Raw genomic sequence first — 15,943 nt, 5'->3', positions numbered from 1 at the left:
AAAAAGTTAAAGCAAAAGAAAATCAGCATACAGCCAACGTGTTGTGCAGTAAATCAGACTGGCAAGACGGGCAGGGGATATATCTCACACAAGCTCCCACCTGGGGAAGTGTCTGGCACAGACACAGGCAGAGATTTTTATCATTATAATATAATGACATAGTCTCTACGAGAGCCAGTAATTTCAGAACTGCAGCTATAAACCACAGCAGAGGTAACTGCAAAATGTCATATACATAATTGTGTGGAAATTGAGATTTGAAAGGCATTCCATAAATATTTATTGCATTGTCATATAATAAACCAAGTTCTTGTGGCATGTCAGTATGCTAATCCTGTTAGCATCTTTGGTGTGCTTCCAAATAGAAACAGAGCATGGATAAATCTAAATTTTTCTATTGCTATGAATTGACTGCTGAATTAAGAGCAGCTTCTTGCTTGGTTTGATGGCTTCTATCCCCGTTCAGCATGATAGGATTCTAATTTATCCTTTTGACATGTTGCCTCTCAACAGCTCTTCAAGCAACAGCCCCCACTCCACTAGGGAATGAGAAACGAGGTCCAGTGTTCTTGCCACAGGAAGACCTCAGGCTGATAAAACCCGAACTTCAAAGTCAAGAGCTTGGACAGACAATACAATTGGAATTTAATAATGCCTTGCCTACCACTAACAGTGTAATATCTACCACAATACATGGATTTAAAATAGAAGGCAGTGATCCAGTAACACCCATGCACTCAATGGGAATTGCAAAGGAAATGAGTGTATTATCTTCAGAGAAACTAGTCTCGGCATTTACTGAAGAGGTGCAACAACATACAGTGACCCGTGAAGCTGTAGAATCAGATGTAGCTTATACTTGGATACCGGATGCCCTTTCTACCACAGATATTCCAATTCAGAAGCTACAAAAATCAAGCAAAACACAACAGACAATTCAAAACATAGCTAGAAGAAGAACTAGCCAGTCTGGTGATCCTAAGAGGGAAGAAGACGATTGGTCATTAAATATTGTAGACAGGAAATCTAACCCAAGAGAGAACAGTTGGAGAGATTTTCTTGAGGAGTCCTTACCAGAATCTTCTGAAGAAATTTCCATTATTAGGAAAGACTCTGACGAGCGGGAGATAAGCAAAAACATAAACTCTGTTTCTGAAGATGTTCACAATTCTCCATCGCACACATGGCTTTTTGATGACCAGAATATTTTAAAGTCTGAGAAGAATATGAAGGGAATAGGTAATAATGTGGAGGCCTCATCATTCTATGAAATTCAACTACCAACTATCCCAGTTCAGCTGGGAAATGAAATAAGAAGTACATCTGCCCCCATAGGAAATCAAGTGAGCACATTGGTAGAAGGCATCCAACAAAGCAAATCAGATCCTTTAGGAAAACCAACAAAAGAACCAGCTTCAAAACAAAATGTTCTTGCCCAGGAGGAAGCAAGTATGGCTATAACTGGAAAACATGTACTTCAGAAACTTGTTGCATCTGATAACCGGGTAGACAGTGGTACTGAACTTTCAACAGAACCACACAGGAATATAATCTACTTACTTCACGCAGAATCCCCATCCGTTTCCAGTGATGTGAAGGATAGTAGGGGAGTACATCCACGTAAGATTGCATTCAAATATATCACTTTACAAAATGTTATGTGTTCAGTACTATACATGTGGAATGCAGAGCCTAGAAAATAACTTGCATTACAAAGTCATTATTTTAGTTATTGATAACAGTGTAGTTATTGCTTTTTTCATCTAATTCATTTATTAAAATATTGATATTAAATATTGATATTACATTATTTTCTTCAAAGGATTTTCGAGAACTTCTCAAAATTTGGGAGAGGGAAGGGATCATAAAACAAGGATGGAAATCATGATGTTCTGTCCATCAGTCATCTGATCCTGAAGCTGATCAATTGCCCCAGAAGTCAAGTGATTAATGGATGGGACTTCATCACTTCTGGTGTTGGTAGAAACCACTGGAGCAGTGGAGCTTTATATACTGATATCTTTACCATTGCCAATTTTTCAAAGTTCTGGAAACCCTTTTAATATGGATTGTATAAAAAGGAATCTCTGGCATTTACCATTAGAGTTACAATCTTGATGGCCCATAGCTGCCGCCACTTTCTACAGCTCTGGCAAAAATTAAGAGACCACTGCAAAATGTTCAGTTTGTCTGATTTTCTCTTTATAGGTATATTTTTGAGTAAAATATAAATTGTTCTTTCATTCTATAAACTTCTGACAACCTATCTCTGATTTCCAAGCAATACATTTTTTTTTCTGACAAAGAAAATTTGTCAAAATAAAAAAAAAACAGTGCGTTCAGATCTCAAATAATGCAAAGAAAACAAGTTCATAATCATTTAGAACAACAATACTAATGTTCTAACTCAGGAAGAGTTCACAAATCAATATTTTGTGGATTAACTATGATTTTTTATCACAGCTTTCATGGCATACTTTCCACCAGTCTTTCACACTGCTTCTGGTGCAAAAATATAAGCAGTTCTTCTTTGTTTGATGGCTTGTGACTATCCATCATCCTCTCGATTACATTCCAGAGGTTTTCAATGGGGTTCAGGTCTGGAGATTGGGCTGCCCATGACAGGGTTTTGATATACAGAGCTGCATATTAAATTCTTGTTCAGATAAGCAGGGGACATGTACGTATATTTCATGACTTAGAAGTCCTTCTAATGCACATAAGAAAACTGATGAAGGATAAGTTTACTGTTCACCGTTTTTGTTTTTTTAATTAAAGTGGGAAGTCTGTAAGTCTTCTGTCGGGGCCTGTCCATCTTTGAAGACAATTTTTTTTCTACTAAAGTGTATTTTTTTCAGACTATACATTATTTTTTGCAATTTGGTTTCATTACAAATTTTTCACTGTTTGGCTTTTACAGGTTTTTTGTTTTCCTGCAACTTTGATGTGGTCTGAAATCAGCTAATAGGAGCTCATAAAGAGAGGGATATGAGTTACAAACTCTCCTGTCAGACTGTCACAACTGATGGATTCTCAGTTAGCTCATTCTACAGCCAGCAATAGACAGTGCAACACAGAGGCTATAGAATGTAAACTATGCAAAAAATGTTCGCAAACACAATTTCAAAAAATGTTTCAAGCATAAAATACATGCATTAAAGTAAAACAAAAAGAGAAAATTGTCCTCAAAAGTGAACAACCCTTTTAACAGCAATTATAGTCACCCAGACAGGCCTATTATAGTGATAACTTGATGATACTAATGCCTCACTGAAGATTGAAAATTTCACTTAAAGCAATGTGCTACTGTTCCCAAATGTAATATAGACACTTTTCTTCCTAAAAGAAAGAAAACGTATGTGCAGATTCCAGTCTACCCATTGTTTCATCATGATTCAGAATGGGCATTGCCAGGTGCGCTTACAGTATTGGCTCCCCATAATTCAGAATGTAGATTATCAACATTGAAAGTAATACTTCTTCACAATTTGGGGTTTTCTATTCTTGTTTCCTATAAAGTGCACCCAAAATAAATGTTATGTGTAGGAATAGCTATGTCAGACAGTGAAAACGCAGTCATTTGAAAATTAGAGAAAAATACCATAAACTGTAAAATAGCTTTGTAGATCTCTGCCTAGTAATGCACTACTGGAGTACATTAAAAATAAAGTGTCTGTGCTATCAGTTTTTATGTCAAAATCTCCAAAATGTGGCAGGCTTGTATGTAGATTTCATATAAGTACTACTTTTTGGAGCCTGAATCCAAAAATGTTGTACTTATGTCATAGCCATGGGTTCTCCAAATATGAAACACATGGAGGCAGCAAGCTATCATTTGATAGTCGATACACATATAGATATAGAATTTAGAAAAGATGATTGGGAATGTTGCATTATAACATGCTCTAACTTTTTTCTTTTCTGCGTGAAATAAACCCCATCTACACAATGCAAAAAACAATCTTGGCGACATATATTTCATGTGTATGAGCAGCGTTAAAAAGTGACCAAGCCAATTTTGACCTTAATGACCAAGCTGATTTTTATAATTCTGACCACAGTCACTTTATAAGGTTATAGATCTGGAATGTTTCAACGTATCCCATGGATACTGAGATTGTCTTTTCATGACATACTGTTTTATGTTAATGGTAAAATTTCTGCCATAAGACTTGGGTTTATTTATGAAAAAAAATTGAAATTTGGCAAAAATTTTGAAAATTTTTCGATTTTCAAGCTTTTAATTTTTGTGCCCTTAAATCAGAGAGCTATGTCACACAAAATAGTTCATTAATAACATTTTCCACATGTCTACTTTACATCAGCACAATTTTGGATACATAATTTTTTAGAGCGTTTCAAGGGTTAAAAGTTGACCAGTGATTTCTAATTTTTCCAACAAAATTTACAAAACCATTTTTTTAGGGACCACTTCACATTTGAAGTGACTTTGAGGGGTCAATATGACAGAAAATATCCAAAAGTGATACCATTCTAAAAACTGCACCCCTCAAGGTGCTCAAAACCATAGTTGATGAAGTTTATTAACTGTTTAGGTGCTTCACGAGAACTAAAGAACTGTGGAAGAAAAAAATTTACATTTAATTTTTTTTCACAAAAAAATTATTTACACCCAAACTTTTATTTTCACCAGGATATCAGGAGAAAATGGACCACAAAATTTGTTGTGCAATTTCTCCTGAGTGTGCCGATACCCCGTATGTGAGGGAAAACCACTGTTTTGGCACATGGTAGGGCTCAGAAGGAAGGGAGCACCGTTTGGCTTTTTTGTATGCAAAATTGGCTGGAATCGATGGCGGGCACCATGTCGCATTTGAAGACTCCCTGATCTGCCTAAACAGTGGAAAATCCCCAATTCTAACTCCAACTCTAACACGGCCCTTACCCCAATCCTAACCCCAACACACACCTAACCCTAATCCCAACCCTAACCACAACCATAATCCCAACATAACTCTAACCACAACCCTAATCCCAACACAACCCTAACCCTAACCACAACCCTAACCTCAACACAACCCTAGCCCCAACCCTAGCCCTAATTGCAAAGAATGGAAAAATAAAAAAATATTTTACTATTTTTATCTAAAAAAAGAGGGTGACAAAGGGGGGTTTGATTTACTATTTTTTATTTTGATCACTGTGAAAGGGTCTATCACAGTGATCAAAATGAAGCAATAGGAAAAATCTCCTATTCTTACCGGATACCAGCCGACAGATCTCGGCTGGTGCACTGTTCATGTGCCCGCCATTTTCTTCCAGGAAGATGATGCGGAGGGCTGGGGGATGGAGCAGGTGGTGTTAGGTAGGGGGTGTAATAATTATAGGGGATAACTCAGGAGACTCTTTGCGTGGAACAAGACAACTACAGGACACAGTTTTATAAGTGGTAAAGTCTATGTTATCACACGGTGATTCAAACAGGTGCTGAGAGAAACTCAAGTCCACAACACTTGGAGAAAATATTAAATGCAGCTTAGCAGTCTATAGGAAACTTCAGAGGAAAATGCAATCATGCAGAAAGTCTATGAAGCACAATTATTCTTGAGGATACTTGACACGAATAAGTCCTTGCTTAGTCCAAAACACAGATACAGTGGGGCAAAAAAGTATTTAGTCAGTCAGCAATAGTGCAAGTTCCACCACTTAAAAAGATGAGAGGCATCTGTAATTTACATCATAGGTAGGCCTCAACTATGGGAGACAAACTGAGAAAAAAAAATCCAGAAAATCACATTGTCTGTTTTTTAATTATTTTATTTGCATATTATGGTGGAAAATAAGTATTTGGTCAGAAACAAACAATCAAGATTTCTGGCTCTCACAGACCTGTAACTTCTTCTTTAAGAGTCTCCTCTTTCCTCCACTCATTACCTGTAGTAATGGCACCTGTTTAAACTTGTTATCGGTATAAAAAGATACCTGTGGACACCCTCAAACAGTCTGACTCCAAACTCCACTATGGTGAAGACCAAAGAGCTGTCAAAGGACACCAGAAACAAAATTGTAGCCCTGCACCAGGATGGGAAGACTGAATCTGCAATAGCCAACCAGCTTGGAGTGAAGAAATCAACAGTGGAAGCAATAATTAGAAAATGGAAGACATTCAAGACCACTGATAATCTCCCTCGATCTGGGGCTCCATGCAAAATCCCACCCCGTGGGGTCAGAATGATCACAAGAACGGTGAGCAAAAATCCCAGAACCACGCGGGGGGACCTAGTGAATGAACTGCAGAGAGCTGGGACCAATGTAACAAGGCCTACAATAAGTAACACACTACGCCACCATGGACTCAGATCCTGCAGTGCCAGACGTGTCCCACTGCTTAAGCCAGTACATGTCCGGGCCCGTCTGAAGTTTGCTAGAGAGCATTTGGATGATCCAGAGGAGTTTTGGGAGAATGTCCTATGGTCTGATGAAACCAAACTGGAACTGTTTGGTAGAAACACAACTTGTCGTGTTTGGAGGAAAAAGAATACTGAGTTGCATCCATCCAACACCATACCTACTGTAAAGCATGGTGGTGGAAACATCATGCTTTGGGGCTGTTTCTCTGCAAAGGGGCCAGGACGACTGATCCGGGTACATGAAAGAATGAATGGGGCCATGTATCGTGAGATTTTGAGTGCAAACCTCCTTCCATCAGCAAGGGCATTGAAGATGAAACGTGGCTGGGTCTTTCAACATGACAATGATCCAAAGCACACCGCCAGGGCAACGAAGGAGTGGCTTCGTAAGAAGCATTTCAAGGTCCTGGAGTGGCCTAGCCAGTCTCCAGGTCTCAACCCTATAGAAAACCTTTGGAGGGAGTTGAAAGTCCGTGTTGCCAAGCGAAAAGCCAAAAACATCACTGCTCTAGAGGAGATCTGCATGGAGGAATGGGCCAACATACCAACAACAGTGTGTGGCAACCTTGTGAAGACTTACAGAAAACGTTTGACCTCTGTCATTGCCAACAAAGGATATATTACAAAGTATTGAGATGAAATTTTGTTTCTGACCAAATACTTATTTTCCACCATAATATGCAAATAAAATGATAAAAAAACAGACAATGTGATTTTCTGGATTTTTTTTTCTCAGTTTGTCTCCCATAGTTGAGGTCTACCTATGATGTAAATTACAGACGCCTCTCATCTTTTTAAGTGGTGGAACTTGCACTATTGCTGACTGACTAAATACTTTTTTGCCCCACTGTAGATATGCTTATAAGGCAATTCAAATAATATCTTAGCTCAACCAGGGAGGCCTGGGTAATAGTCTCAATTTCTTGGAGAGCAGCAACAGCTTACATGTCCAGCAAATGCAGATGGAAGTAAACACGAGCAGCAGCTGAAGGAGGATTACTAGAACTGGTGTATGCAGCAGGAACTCAGAGCAGAGTAGCAGGATATCCCCACAGGTTCACAGGAGCAGGTATATAGCCAGGGAGTCACCAGAGGTCAGGAGCTGGATGCAAGGCAGAATACTCTAGCACAGACTGAAGGCTGGGGTGGAGTTTTATAGCAGAAAGACACAGTGCACATGAGACCAAAGATGCCATCTTGGAAAAGGGCAGTAATGCACAAAAGGTAATAAAAAATGTTCAGAGTCCTGACATTACTCTTTCCGTAGAAGCGGCCTCAGGACGATCCTGGACCTGGTTTCTCAGGGAATCTCTGATGAAAACAAGAAATCTTCTGTTGGGCATTGATGTTTTCCACAGGTTCCCAAGAGTCTTCCTCAGGGGGATATCCCTGCCATCTTATCAGATATTGGAGCCGATTCCTGTGAATCCTGGAATCAACAATTTCCTCCAACACAAATTGTTCTTGCCCATCAATCACCACAGGCTGCGGAGGTGGCAAAACACATCCCTGGAAGGTATTAGGAGATACAGGCTTTAGTAAAGATACATGAAAAACTGGGTGTACCTTCATAGTCCTAGGCAGCTTCAGCCGGCAGGCCACAGAGCTCACAATACCGTTGATCTTGAAAGGGCCAATGAATTTCTGTCCAAGTTTTTGTGAAGGAACGTTTAACTTCAGATTCTTAGTTGCTAACCACACAGAATCTCCTACCTTGAACATGGGTGCAGGTTTACGGAATCTATCAGCCGATCTCTTATAACGTTCTTGAGCTGTGGTCAGGGATTCTTTCAGAACCTCCAGATTTTGCCTCATCACAGTCAGCCTTTCCTCCACTGCCAGAACTGGAGAATTAATTGGAGACCTAGGTAAGATACACGGATGATAACCCAGATTGGCAAAGAAAGGTGTAAATTTAGTGGAGGCACTCTGAGAATTGTTATATGAAAATTCGGCTAATGGCAGCAACTCCAACCAATCATCCTGGAGATGGCTGACATAGCATCTTAGATGTTGTTCCAGCGTCTGGTTGGTACGCTCAGTCTGACCATTTGTCTGGGGATGGTAAGCGGAAGAGAGACAGACATTAATATTGAGTGCAGAGCAAAACTCCTTCCAGAATCTTGAAGTGAACTGCACTCCACGGTCCACTTCATGATCTCATCCGGAACCCCATGCAACCGAAAGACATTCTGTATAACCAAGTTCACTATCTTTAGCTGAGGGGAGGCCGGTGCATGGAACAAAATGAGCAGCTTTAGTCAGGCAATCAACTACCACCATGATTGTATTCATGCCCCCCAATGTAGGCAGCTCCACAATAAAGTCCATTGATATAGACCCCCAAGGGCGGGACGGAACAGGTAATGGTTGTAGAAGACCCGTAGGTGCCACATGAGGAGTCTTGTAATGGGCACATACCTCGCAAGAGAGAACATAGTCCTTGGTATCCTTCAGGCAAGTTGGCCACCAGAAGCATCAGCTCAGGAACTCTTGTGTCTTCTGTACCCCCCTGTGACCAGGCAACTTGGAGTCATGTACCAACTTGAGGATCTGCAGACGGACGACCTCAGGGACGTAGATATGTCGATCTATGAACCACACGCCACTTTTAAAGACAAGATTAATATCCACAGGTGGGTTGGGCAGAAATACATCACCGTCATAGGCCTCCCTGCACTCCTTCCACAAGTCCTGATCGTGGATAACTCCGATGAAATTGGCATCAGATAGAATGGTCTTGGACAGGGCTCCAGGTACGGAATCCGCAGCATGGATTTGGGATAAAGCATCAGCCTTCCCATTACGAGAACCTGGACGGTACGAGATAACAAAGTTAAATTGATTTAAAAATAAGTTCCAACGAGCCTGACGAGGAGAAAGACATCTAGCGGATCTAAGGAACTCTAGATTGCGATGGTCAGTTAGCACTATGATCTGTTGTGCAGCTCCTTGCAGATGATGCCTCCATTCTTTGAAAGCCGCAATAATAGCCAGCAATTCCTTGTCTCCCACGTCGTAATTCTTCTCTGCTGATGTTAGTCTACGGGAAAAGAAAGCACAAGGATGTAGCAGACCCTTCTCTCCAGTTCTTTGGGAGAGAATAGCCCCCAAAGCATTATCAGAAGCGTCCACCTCCACAATGAAAGAAAGTGTTGGATCTGGGTGTATCAACAGCGGTGCTGATGTGAAACAGATCTTAAGCCGATCAAAAGCTTCTTGAGCCTGTGATGACCACTTAAAGGGCTTTTCCTTCTTTGTCAAGGAAGTAATGGGACGGACAATATCAGAAAAATTCGAATGAAGCGTCTGTAGAAATTTGCAAAACCAATAAAACGTTGGACCTCTTTAACGTTCTTGGGTACCGGCCAGTCAAGGATAGCCTGAATCTTACCAGATTCCATGTTCAGCCCCTGGGAAGAGACGATATAACCTAAGAACTGTATCTCAGAACGATGGAACTCGCATTTCTCCGGCTTAATATACAGATGGTTCTCTTTCAGACGTCTTAAAACAGTTTTGACATGTTCTTCATGTTCCTGTAGAGAGTCAGAAAAGATTAGTATATCGTCCAAAAGGATCACTACAAACTGGTCCAACAAATCTCTGAAAATGTCATTAACAAGTGTTGTGAACTCTATTTTTGGGCTCCCTCTAGTGGTCACAAGCGGTACTGTGTAGTGTTGTCTTTCTGCAGGTTGGCAGCATCAGCTGGTTCGTTATCCTTGGTTGGTTTCCTATTTAGCTCACCTGGATACTCAGTTCCTTGCCTGCTCTCAATGTATTTAGTGCTCTTCAGATTCCTTGTGACTACCTTGCTCCCAGTCTCTCCAAGACAAGCTAAGTTTTTGTTTGTTTATTTTTTGATTATCAGCATTCATCATGTTTCTTGTCCAGCTTGCTAAAATGTGATTTCCTCGCTTGCTGGTTGCTCTAGGGGACTGAGTTTCTCCCCCCACACCGTTAGTTGGTGCGGGGGTTCTTGAAATCTCAGTGTGGATATTTTGTAAGGGTTTTTTACTGACCGCACAGACCCCTTTTCTATTTTCTGCTATCTAGTATTAGTGGGCCTCATTTGCTGAATCTGCTTTCACCCCTGTGTATGTGCCTTCCTCTTACCTCACCGTTATTATTTGTTGGGGGCTTCTATATCTTTGGTGATTATTTCTCTGGAGGCAAGTGAGGTCTCTCTTTCTCTCTAGGGGTAGTTAGTTCCTCAGGCTGGCTCGAGACGTCTAGGATTTTAGTCACGTTCACCGGCTACCTCTAGTGTGTTGGATAGGTTCAGATTTGCTGTCAGTCCAGTTTGCCACCTCCCTAGAGCTTGTCCTATGTTTTGTTACTTAGCTGGAGTATTTTGTGATCCTCAACCACTAAGGATCATAACAAACAAGATGTTGAAACGTTGCAGGGGCGTTACAAAGCCCGAAGGGCATCACAAGAGATTCAAAGTGTCCATACCGGCATCTGAATGCTGTCTTCCACTCATCCCCTGGACGAATACGCACCAAATTATAAGCCCCACGAAGATCCAGTTTAGAGAACACCTTAGCATGGCTTACTCTTTCCAGTAATTCAGGAATCAGAGGCAAAGGGTAACGGTTTCGTACGGTTACCTTATTGAGTTCCCGATAGTCAACACAGGATCTCAGGGTCCCATCCTTCTTCTTTACAAAAAAGATAGGTGCCCCTGCTGGTGAGGAAGAAGGTCGTATGAAGCCTTTGGCCAGATTTTCATCAATATACTCCTTTAAGGCTTAAAGCTCAGGTGCCGCCAAAGGGTATACGTTACCAAAAGGAATAGCTGCCCCAGGAAGCAACTCAATGGGACAGTCATAATGCCTGTGTGCAGGAAGCTGATCTGCATTCTTCTTGTCACAGATGTCAGAGAACTCTTTATATGCTGGAGGTAAAGAAAATACCTGTACATGTGGTTCCGTAGCCGTGGACTCTGGGACAGTTTCTGTTAACGCTGAGTTGCTCCTTGTTGGAAAAATAATCTCCTTGGTCTCCCAGTTGATAATTGGGTTCTGAGAACGCAACAAAGGAATGCCTAAAATCACAGGAAAATGAGAAGAAATTAGCAAGAAAGAAAGTTGCTCCTGATGATTAGGCTCCAACAAAATTTCAAGGGGTACGGTCTCCTGATCCTCAGGCCCAGAGATTAAAGTTGACCCATCCACTGTTTCCATGGTAATTGGAGAGGCTCTTTGCTGAATTTCAATACCATGTTCCTTGGCAAATGCGATATCCATGAAATTGCCACCTGCACCAGAGTCAATCATAGCTGCACTGGAAATCCACTGTCCTGAACACAGGATCTTAATAGGGAGAGAACAGTGAGAGTTCTTTTCCTTAAGCTCCTTCGGGGGTGAAGTCATAGAAAGTGAATAGAATACAGCGCTTAATGGCAGGCTACATTCAGAGATGTCAGATTCATCATCACAGTTGTCATACTCCCCTACCGCTGCTAGCACCTTGTTAGGCCGTCTGGAACAGTTAGGACAATTGATCAGAAAGTGGTCAGACTGGCCGCAGTAGAAACATAGACTTTCACGAAGGTGATGCTCCCGGCGCTCATTGATCTCACGCCTCTGAACGGAATCACTTTGCATGGGCACCTCCTCCACCTCCCGAGATGTTTTACCTGCAGGCCCTTTGGAAGGAAGGGAAAAGTTAGAAATGCGGTTATATGCAGCAAACTTCTCCTGCCTACGCTCAGTAAGGCGAATGTCAATGCGCACACAATGCTGTATAAATGTCTCTAGCTCTTGTGGTGACTCAGAGCGAGCTAGTTCATCTTTTACAATACTAGACAGACCCCTTTTAAAAATAGGCAATTGTGCATACTGTCCCAATTGGTATCTACCACTAATCTCCTGAATTCAGTAGCATACTCAATAACAGAACGTTTAGCCTGGCGTAAAGACAATAAAGCAGATTCAGCGGTTGCACGGTGATTAGGATCATCAAACATTAATGCCATAGCGGCCAAGAAATCATCCAAGTTATTTAACCGTGGGTCACGAGACTCAATCATCGGATTCGCCCAGGCGAGCGCTCGTGTGGTCAGCAGCATTATTACACACAATATTTTGGATCTATCATTAGGAAAACGGTCAGCATGCACATCAAAATATAGCATACATTGATTCACAAAGCCACGAAATTTGTCGCGATCACCATTAAATCTGAATGGGGGCAACTTAGGTGGGCTAGCTGGTGGCGGTTGCCCAGAGGGAAAAGTCGCTTGTGCAGCTATTTGCGTGCTTATGTCCTGAAAAGCCTGTCCATAAAGGGACTCTATGCCAGCAAGTTTGTTTTCCTGGGCTGCCATGCGGGTGCTTAAGTCCTGCAAAGTCTGTCTAAACACTTGTTGATTGTGTTCAAAGCTTCCAAACTTCTTTTGCAGACCTTCCACATCTTTCTGCAGTGATCTAATTATGGAAAACACCGGCTCTAGTCTGCTTTCTGCAGTCATCGTTCCAGCAGTCTCCTTTTTTTTTAGGCTAGAGTATCCTGTAATAATTATAAGGGATAACTCAGGAGACTCTTTGCGTGGAACAAGACAACTACAGGACAGTTTTATAAGTGGTAAAGTCTATATTATCACACGGTGATTCAAACAGGTGCAGAGAGAAACTCAAGTCCACAACACTTGGAGAAAATATTAAATGCAGCTTAGCAGTCTATAGGAAACTTCAGAGGAAAATGCAATCACGCAGAAAGTCTATGAAGCACAATTATTCTTGAGGATACTTGACAGGAATAAGTCCTTGCTTAGTCCAAAACACAGATAGATATGCTTATAAGGCAGTTCAAATAATATATTAGCTCAACCAGGGAGGCCTGGGTAATAGTCTCAGGTTCTTGCAGAGCAGCAACAGCTTACATGTCCAGCAAATGCATATGGAAGTAAACACGAGCAGCAGATGAAGGAGGTTTACTGGAACTGGTGTATGCAGCAGGAACTCAGAGAAGAGTAGCAGCATAACCCCACAGGTTCACAGGAGCAGGTATATAGCCAGGGAGTTACCAGAGGTCAGGAGCTGGATGCAAGGCAGAATACTCTAGCACAGACTGAAGGCTGGGGTGGAGTTTTATAGCAGGAAGACACAGTGCACATGAGACCAAAGACGCCATCTTGGAAAAGGGCAGTAATGCACAAAAGGTAATAAAAAATGTTGAGAGTCCTGACAGGGGGGGAGCTTGGGGACCCCATTTCTCTCTCCTCTGATGTGCTAGATCTTATCAGAAAAGAGAGACATGAACTGAAAATCAGCCTTTTTTTTGTGATCGCCGATATTCGGTGAATAACGGCCATCACGTGGCAGGGGACAGTAAAAATCAACCCGAATTATGTTCTCCAGGGTCCCAGGTAGCTGAGACACCAGAGATTTTCCAACACTGGGGGGCGCTGTACACTAATTTCTCAGCACTGTTAAAAAGCGGTGCTGAGGAATAAGGCCCTTTAACTGCCACTGTTAAAAGGTGTATCGGCAGTCGTTAAGTGATTAAAGAAGCAAATGATAATCATAGGGGTGGTAAGGAGAACAATGAACGTAACATTTTGGAGAAGATATATTTATACTGCAAGATTATTCTAATAATTTCTTTAAAGGGAACCTGTTACCCCCAAAATCGCGGGTGAGGTAAGCCCACCGGCATCAGGGGTTTATCTACAGCACTCTGTAATGCTGTAGATAAGCCCCCGATGTATCCTAAAAGATGAGAAAAAGACCTTAGATTATACTCACCCAGGGGCGGTCCCGCTACTGGTCCGGGTCCGGCGCCTCCCATCCTCATCAGATGACGTCCTCTTCTGGTCTTCACGCTGCGGCTCCTGCGCAGGCGTACTTTGTCTGCCCTATTGAGGGCAGAGCAAAGTACTGCAGTGCGCAGGCGCCAGGAAAGGTCAGAGAGGCCCAGCACCTGCGCACTGCAGTACTTTGATCTGCCCTTAACAGGGCAGACAAAGTACGCCTGCGCAGGAGCCGCAGCGTGAAGACCAGAAGAGGACATCATCTGATGAAGATGGCTGGTGCCAGACCCGGACCAGTAGCGGGACCGCCCCTGGGTGAGTATAATCTAAGGTCTTTTTCTCATCTTTAAAGGTACCGCCACACTGAGCAACTTTCCAATGATAACGATAGCGATCCGTGACGTTGCAGCGTCCTGGATAGCGATCTCGTTGTGTTTGACATGCAGCAGCGATCAGGATCCTGCTGTGACATCGCTGGTCAGAGCTAGAAGTCCAGAACTTTATTTCGTCGCTGGATCACTCGCTGTCATCGCTGGATCGGTGTGTGTGACACCGATCCAGCGATGTGTTCGCTTGTAACCAGGGTAAACATCGGGTTACTAAGCGCGGCCCTGCGCTTAGTAACCCGATGTTTACCCTGTTTACCCGGGGACTTCGGCATCGTTGGTCGCTGGAGAGCTGTCTGTGTGACAGCTCTCCAGCGACCACACAACGACTTACCAACGATCACGGCCAGGTCGTATCGCTGGTCGTGATCGTTGGTAAATCGTTTAGTGTAACGGTACCTTTAGGATACATCGGGGGCTTATCTACAGCATTCCAGAATGCTGTAGATAAGCCCCTGATGCCGGTGGGCTTACCTCCCCCGCGATTTTGGGGGTGACAGATTCCCTTTAATCCATTAAAAAGGAACTTTAGTTAAAACTATTGAACTAAAAGAGTGTAATAAGTATACAGAGATGATGGCACAGTGTTTTCTGACACTATACATAGTCTTATAGATGCTTTTGGTTCCCTGGTCATCGTGTTGGCTTAGAATGATAGAATAGTAGATAGAGTGGACATGGTAGATAGTAATAAGATGTCTCAACTTGACATGCTCGTACATATGTCATATTCAGATGGTGTTTGTACAAATCCACTTTTATTACAATAAAAGGTTAAATTCAGGAGACAGCATCTCTTTACTAGTAAAGTGAACAGAAGTCTGTGTTGTTTCTCAGGTCCCTGCTGTGTGCAGATGAATTGCTTTTATCCCTTGTTACAAGCTTCATTTAGCAGTGAAATCACAGCTTTGATTACAGCCTGGGCTCTCAATAATGAACTTTCTGCATCTCTGTCTCTAGCCAGCATTGCCCACAGCCCACTGCTCCCAGCCAAATTCTCCCCGGTGGTTTCTGTTACATCCACAGTTGTAATGGGTGGAGATTTTCTAATGCAAGAGCAACCATCTGCAATACTCATCTGCAGGTTTCAATATTTTTACTTAAGTCGTCCCAAGTGTTATTGCACGCACTGATGACTATGTTAACTTAAATGTTTAATGTGCTAGCAGGTTTATTTTGCAATTACAAAGCATGAAAAATAAGAAAAATGATGTATGGGGTTGGGAAATGGTGACTCTTACATTACTTACACTTGCTGTAATGAGTTTGTAGAAAGTGTATACAGTGTTTAAAGATAATGAGTAGTTGAAGCAGGCGTACTAGCAGTTTAATAGCATTTAGCATTTAGGCCCCTTTTACACATCAGTTTTTTGCCAGCCGTCAAATTTTGAAAAAAAAAACGGATTCGGCGACTGATGCCGCAG

The 15,943-nt window shown here is 42.1% G+C and overlaps 1 protein-coding gene across 3 annotated transcripts in view; it reads left to right on the top strand.

The window, feature by feature from the left end:
* NCAN (neurocan) overlaps positions 1 to 15,943 on the top strand; it is a 381,019-nt gene that overhangs the window by 238,692 nt on the left and 126,384 nt on the right. For 2 of the 3 annotated variants that reach the window (XM_077252478.1, XM_077252470.1), the window contains one exon: positions 514 to 1,620. The exons of the other annotated variant lie outside the window; for it this stretch is intronic. In XM_077252478.1, the coding sequence (XP_077108593.1) occupies positions 514 to 1,620 (1,107 nt within the window). The remainder of the gene's footprint in view (positions 1 to 513; positions 1,621 to 15,943) is intronic. 3 annotated transcript variants of the gene reach the window in all.

The sequence above is a fragment of the Ranitomeya variabilis genome, chromosome 1 (assembly GCF_051348905.1).
Source record: "Ranitomeya variabilis isolate aRanVar5 chromosome 1, aRanVar5.hap1, whole genome shotgun sequence".
In the NCBI taxonomy this organism is placed as follows: Eukaryota; Metazoa; Chordata; class Amphibia; order Anura; family Dendrobatidae; genus Ranitomeya; species Ranitomeya variabilis.
The sequence above is the reverse complement of the archived record's forward strand: the minus strand, read 5'-3'. Positions and strand labels throughout refer to the sequence as shown.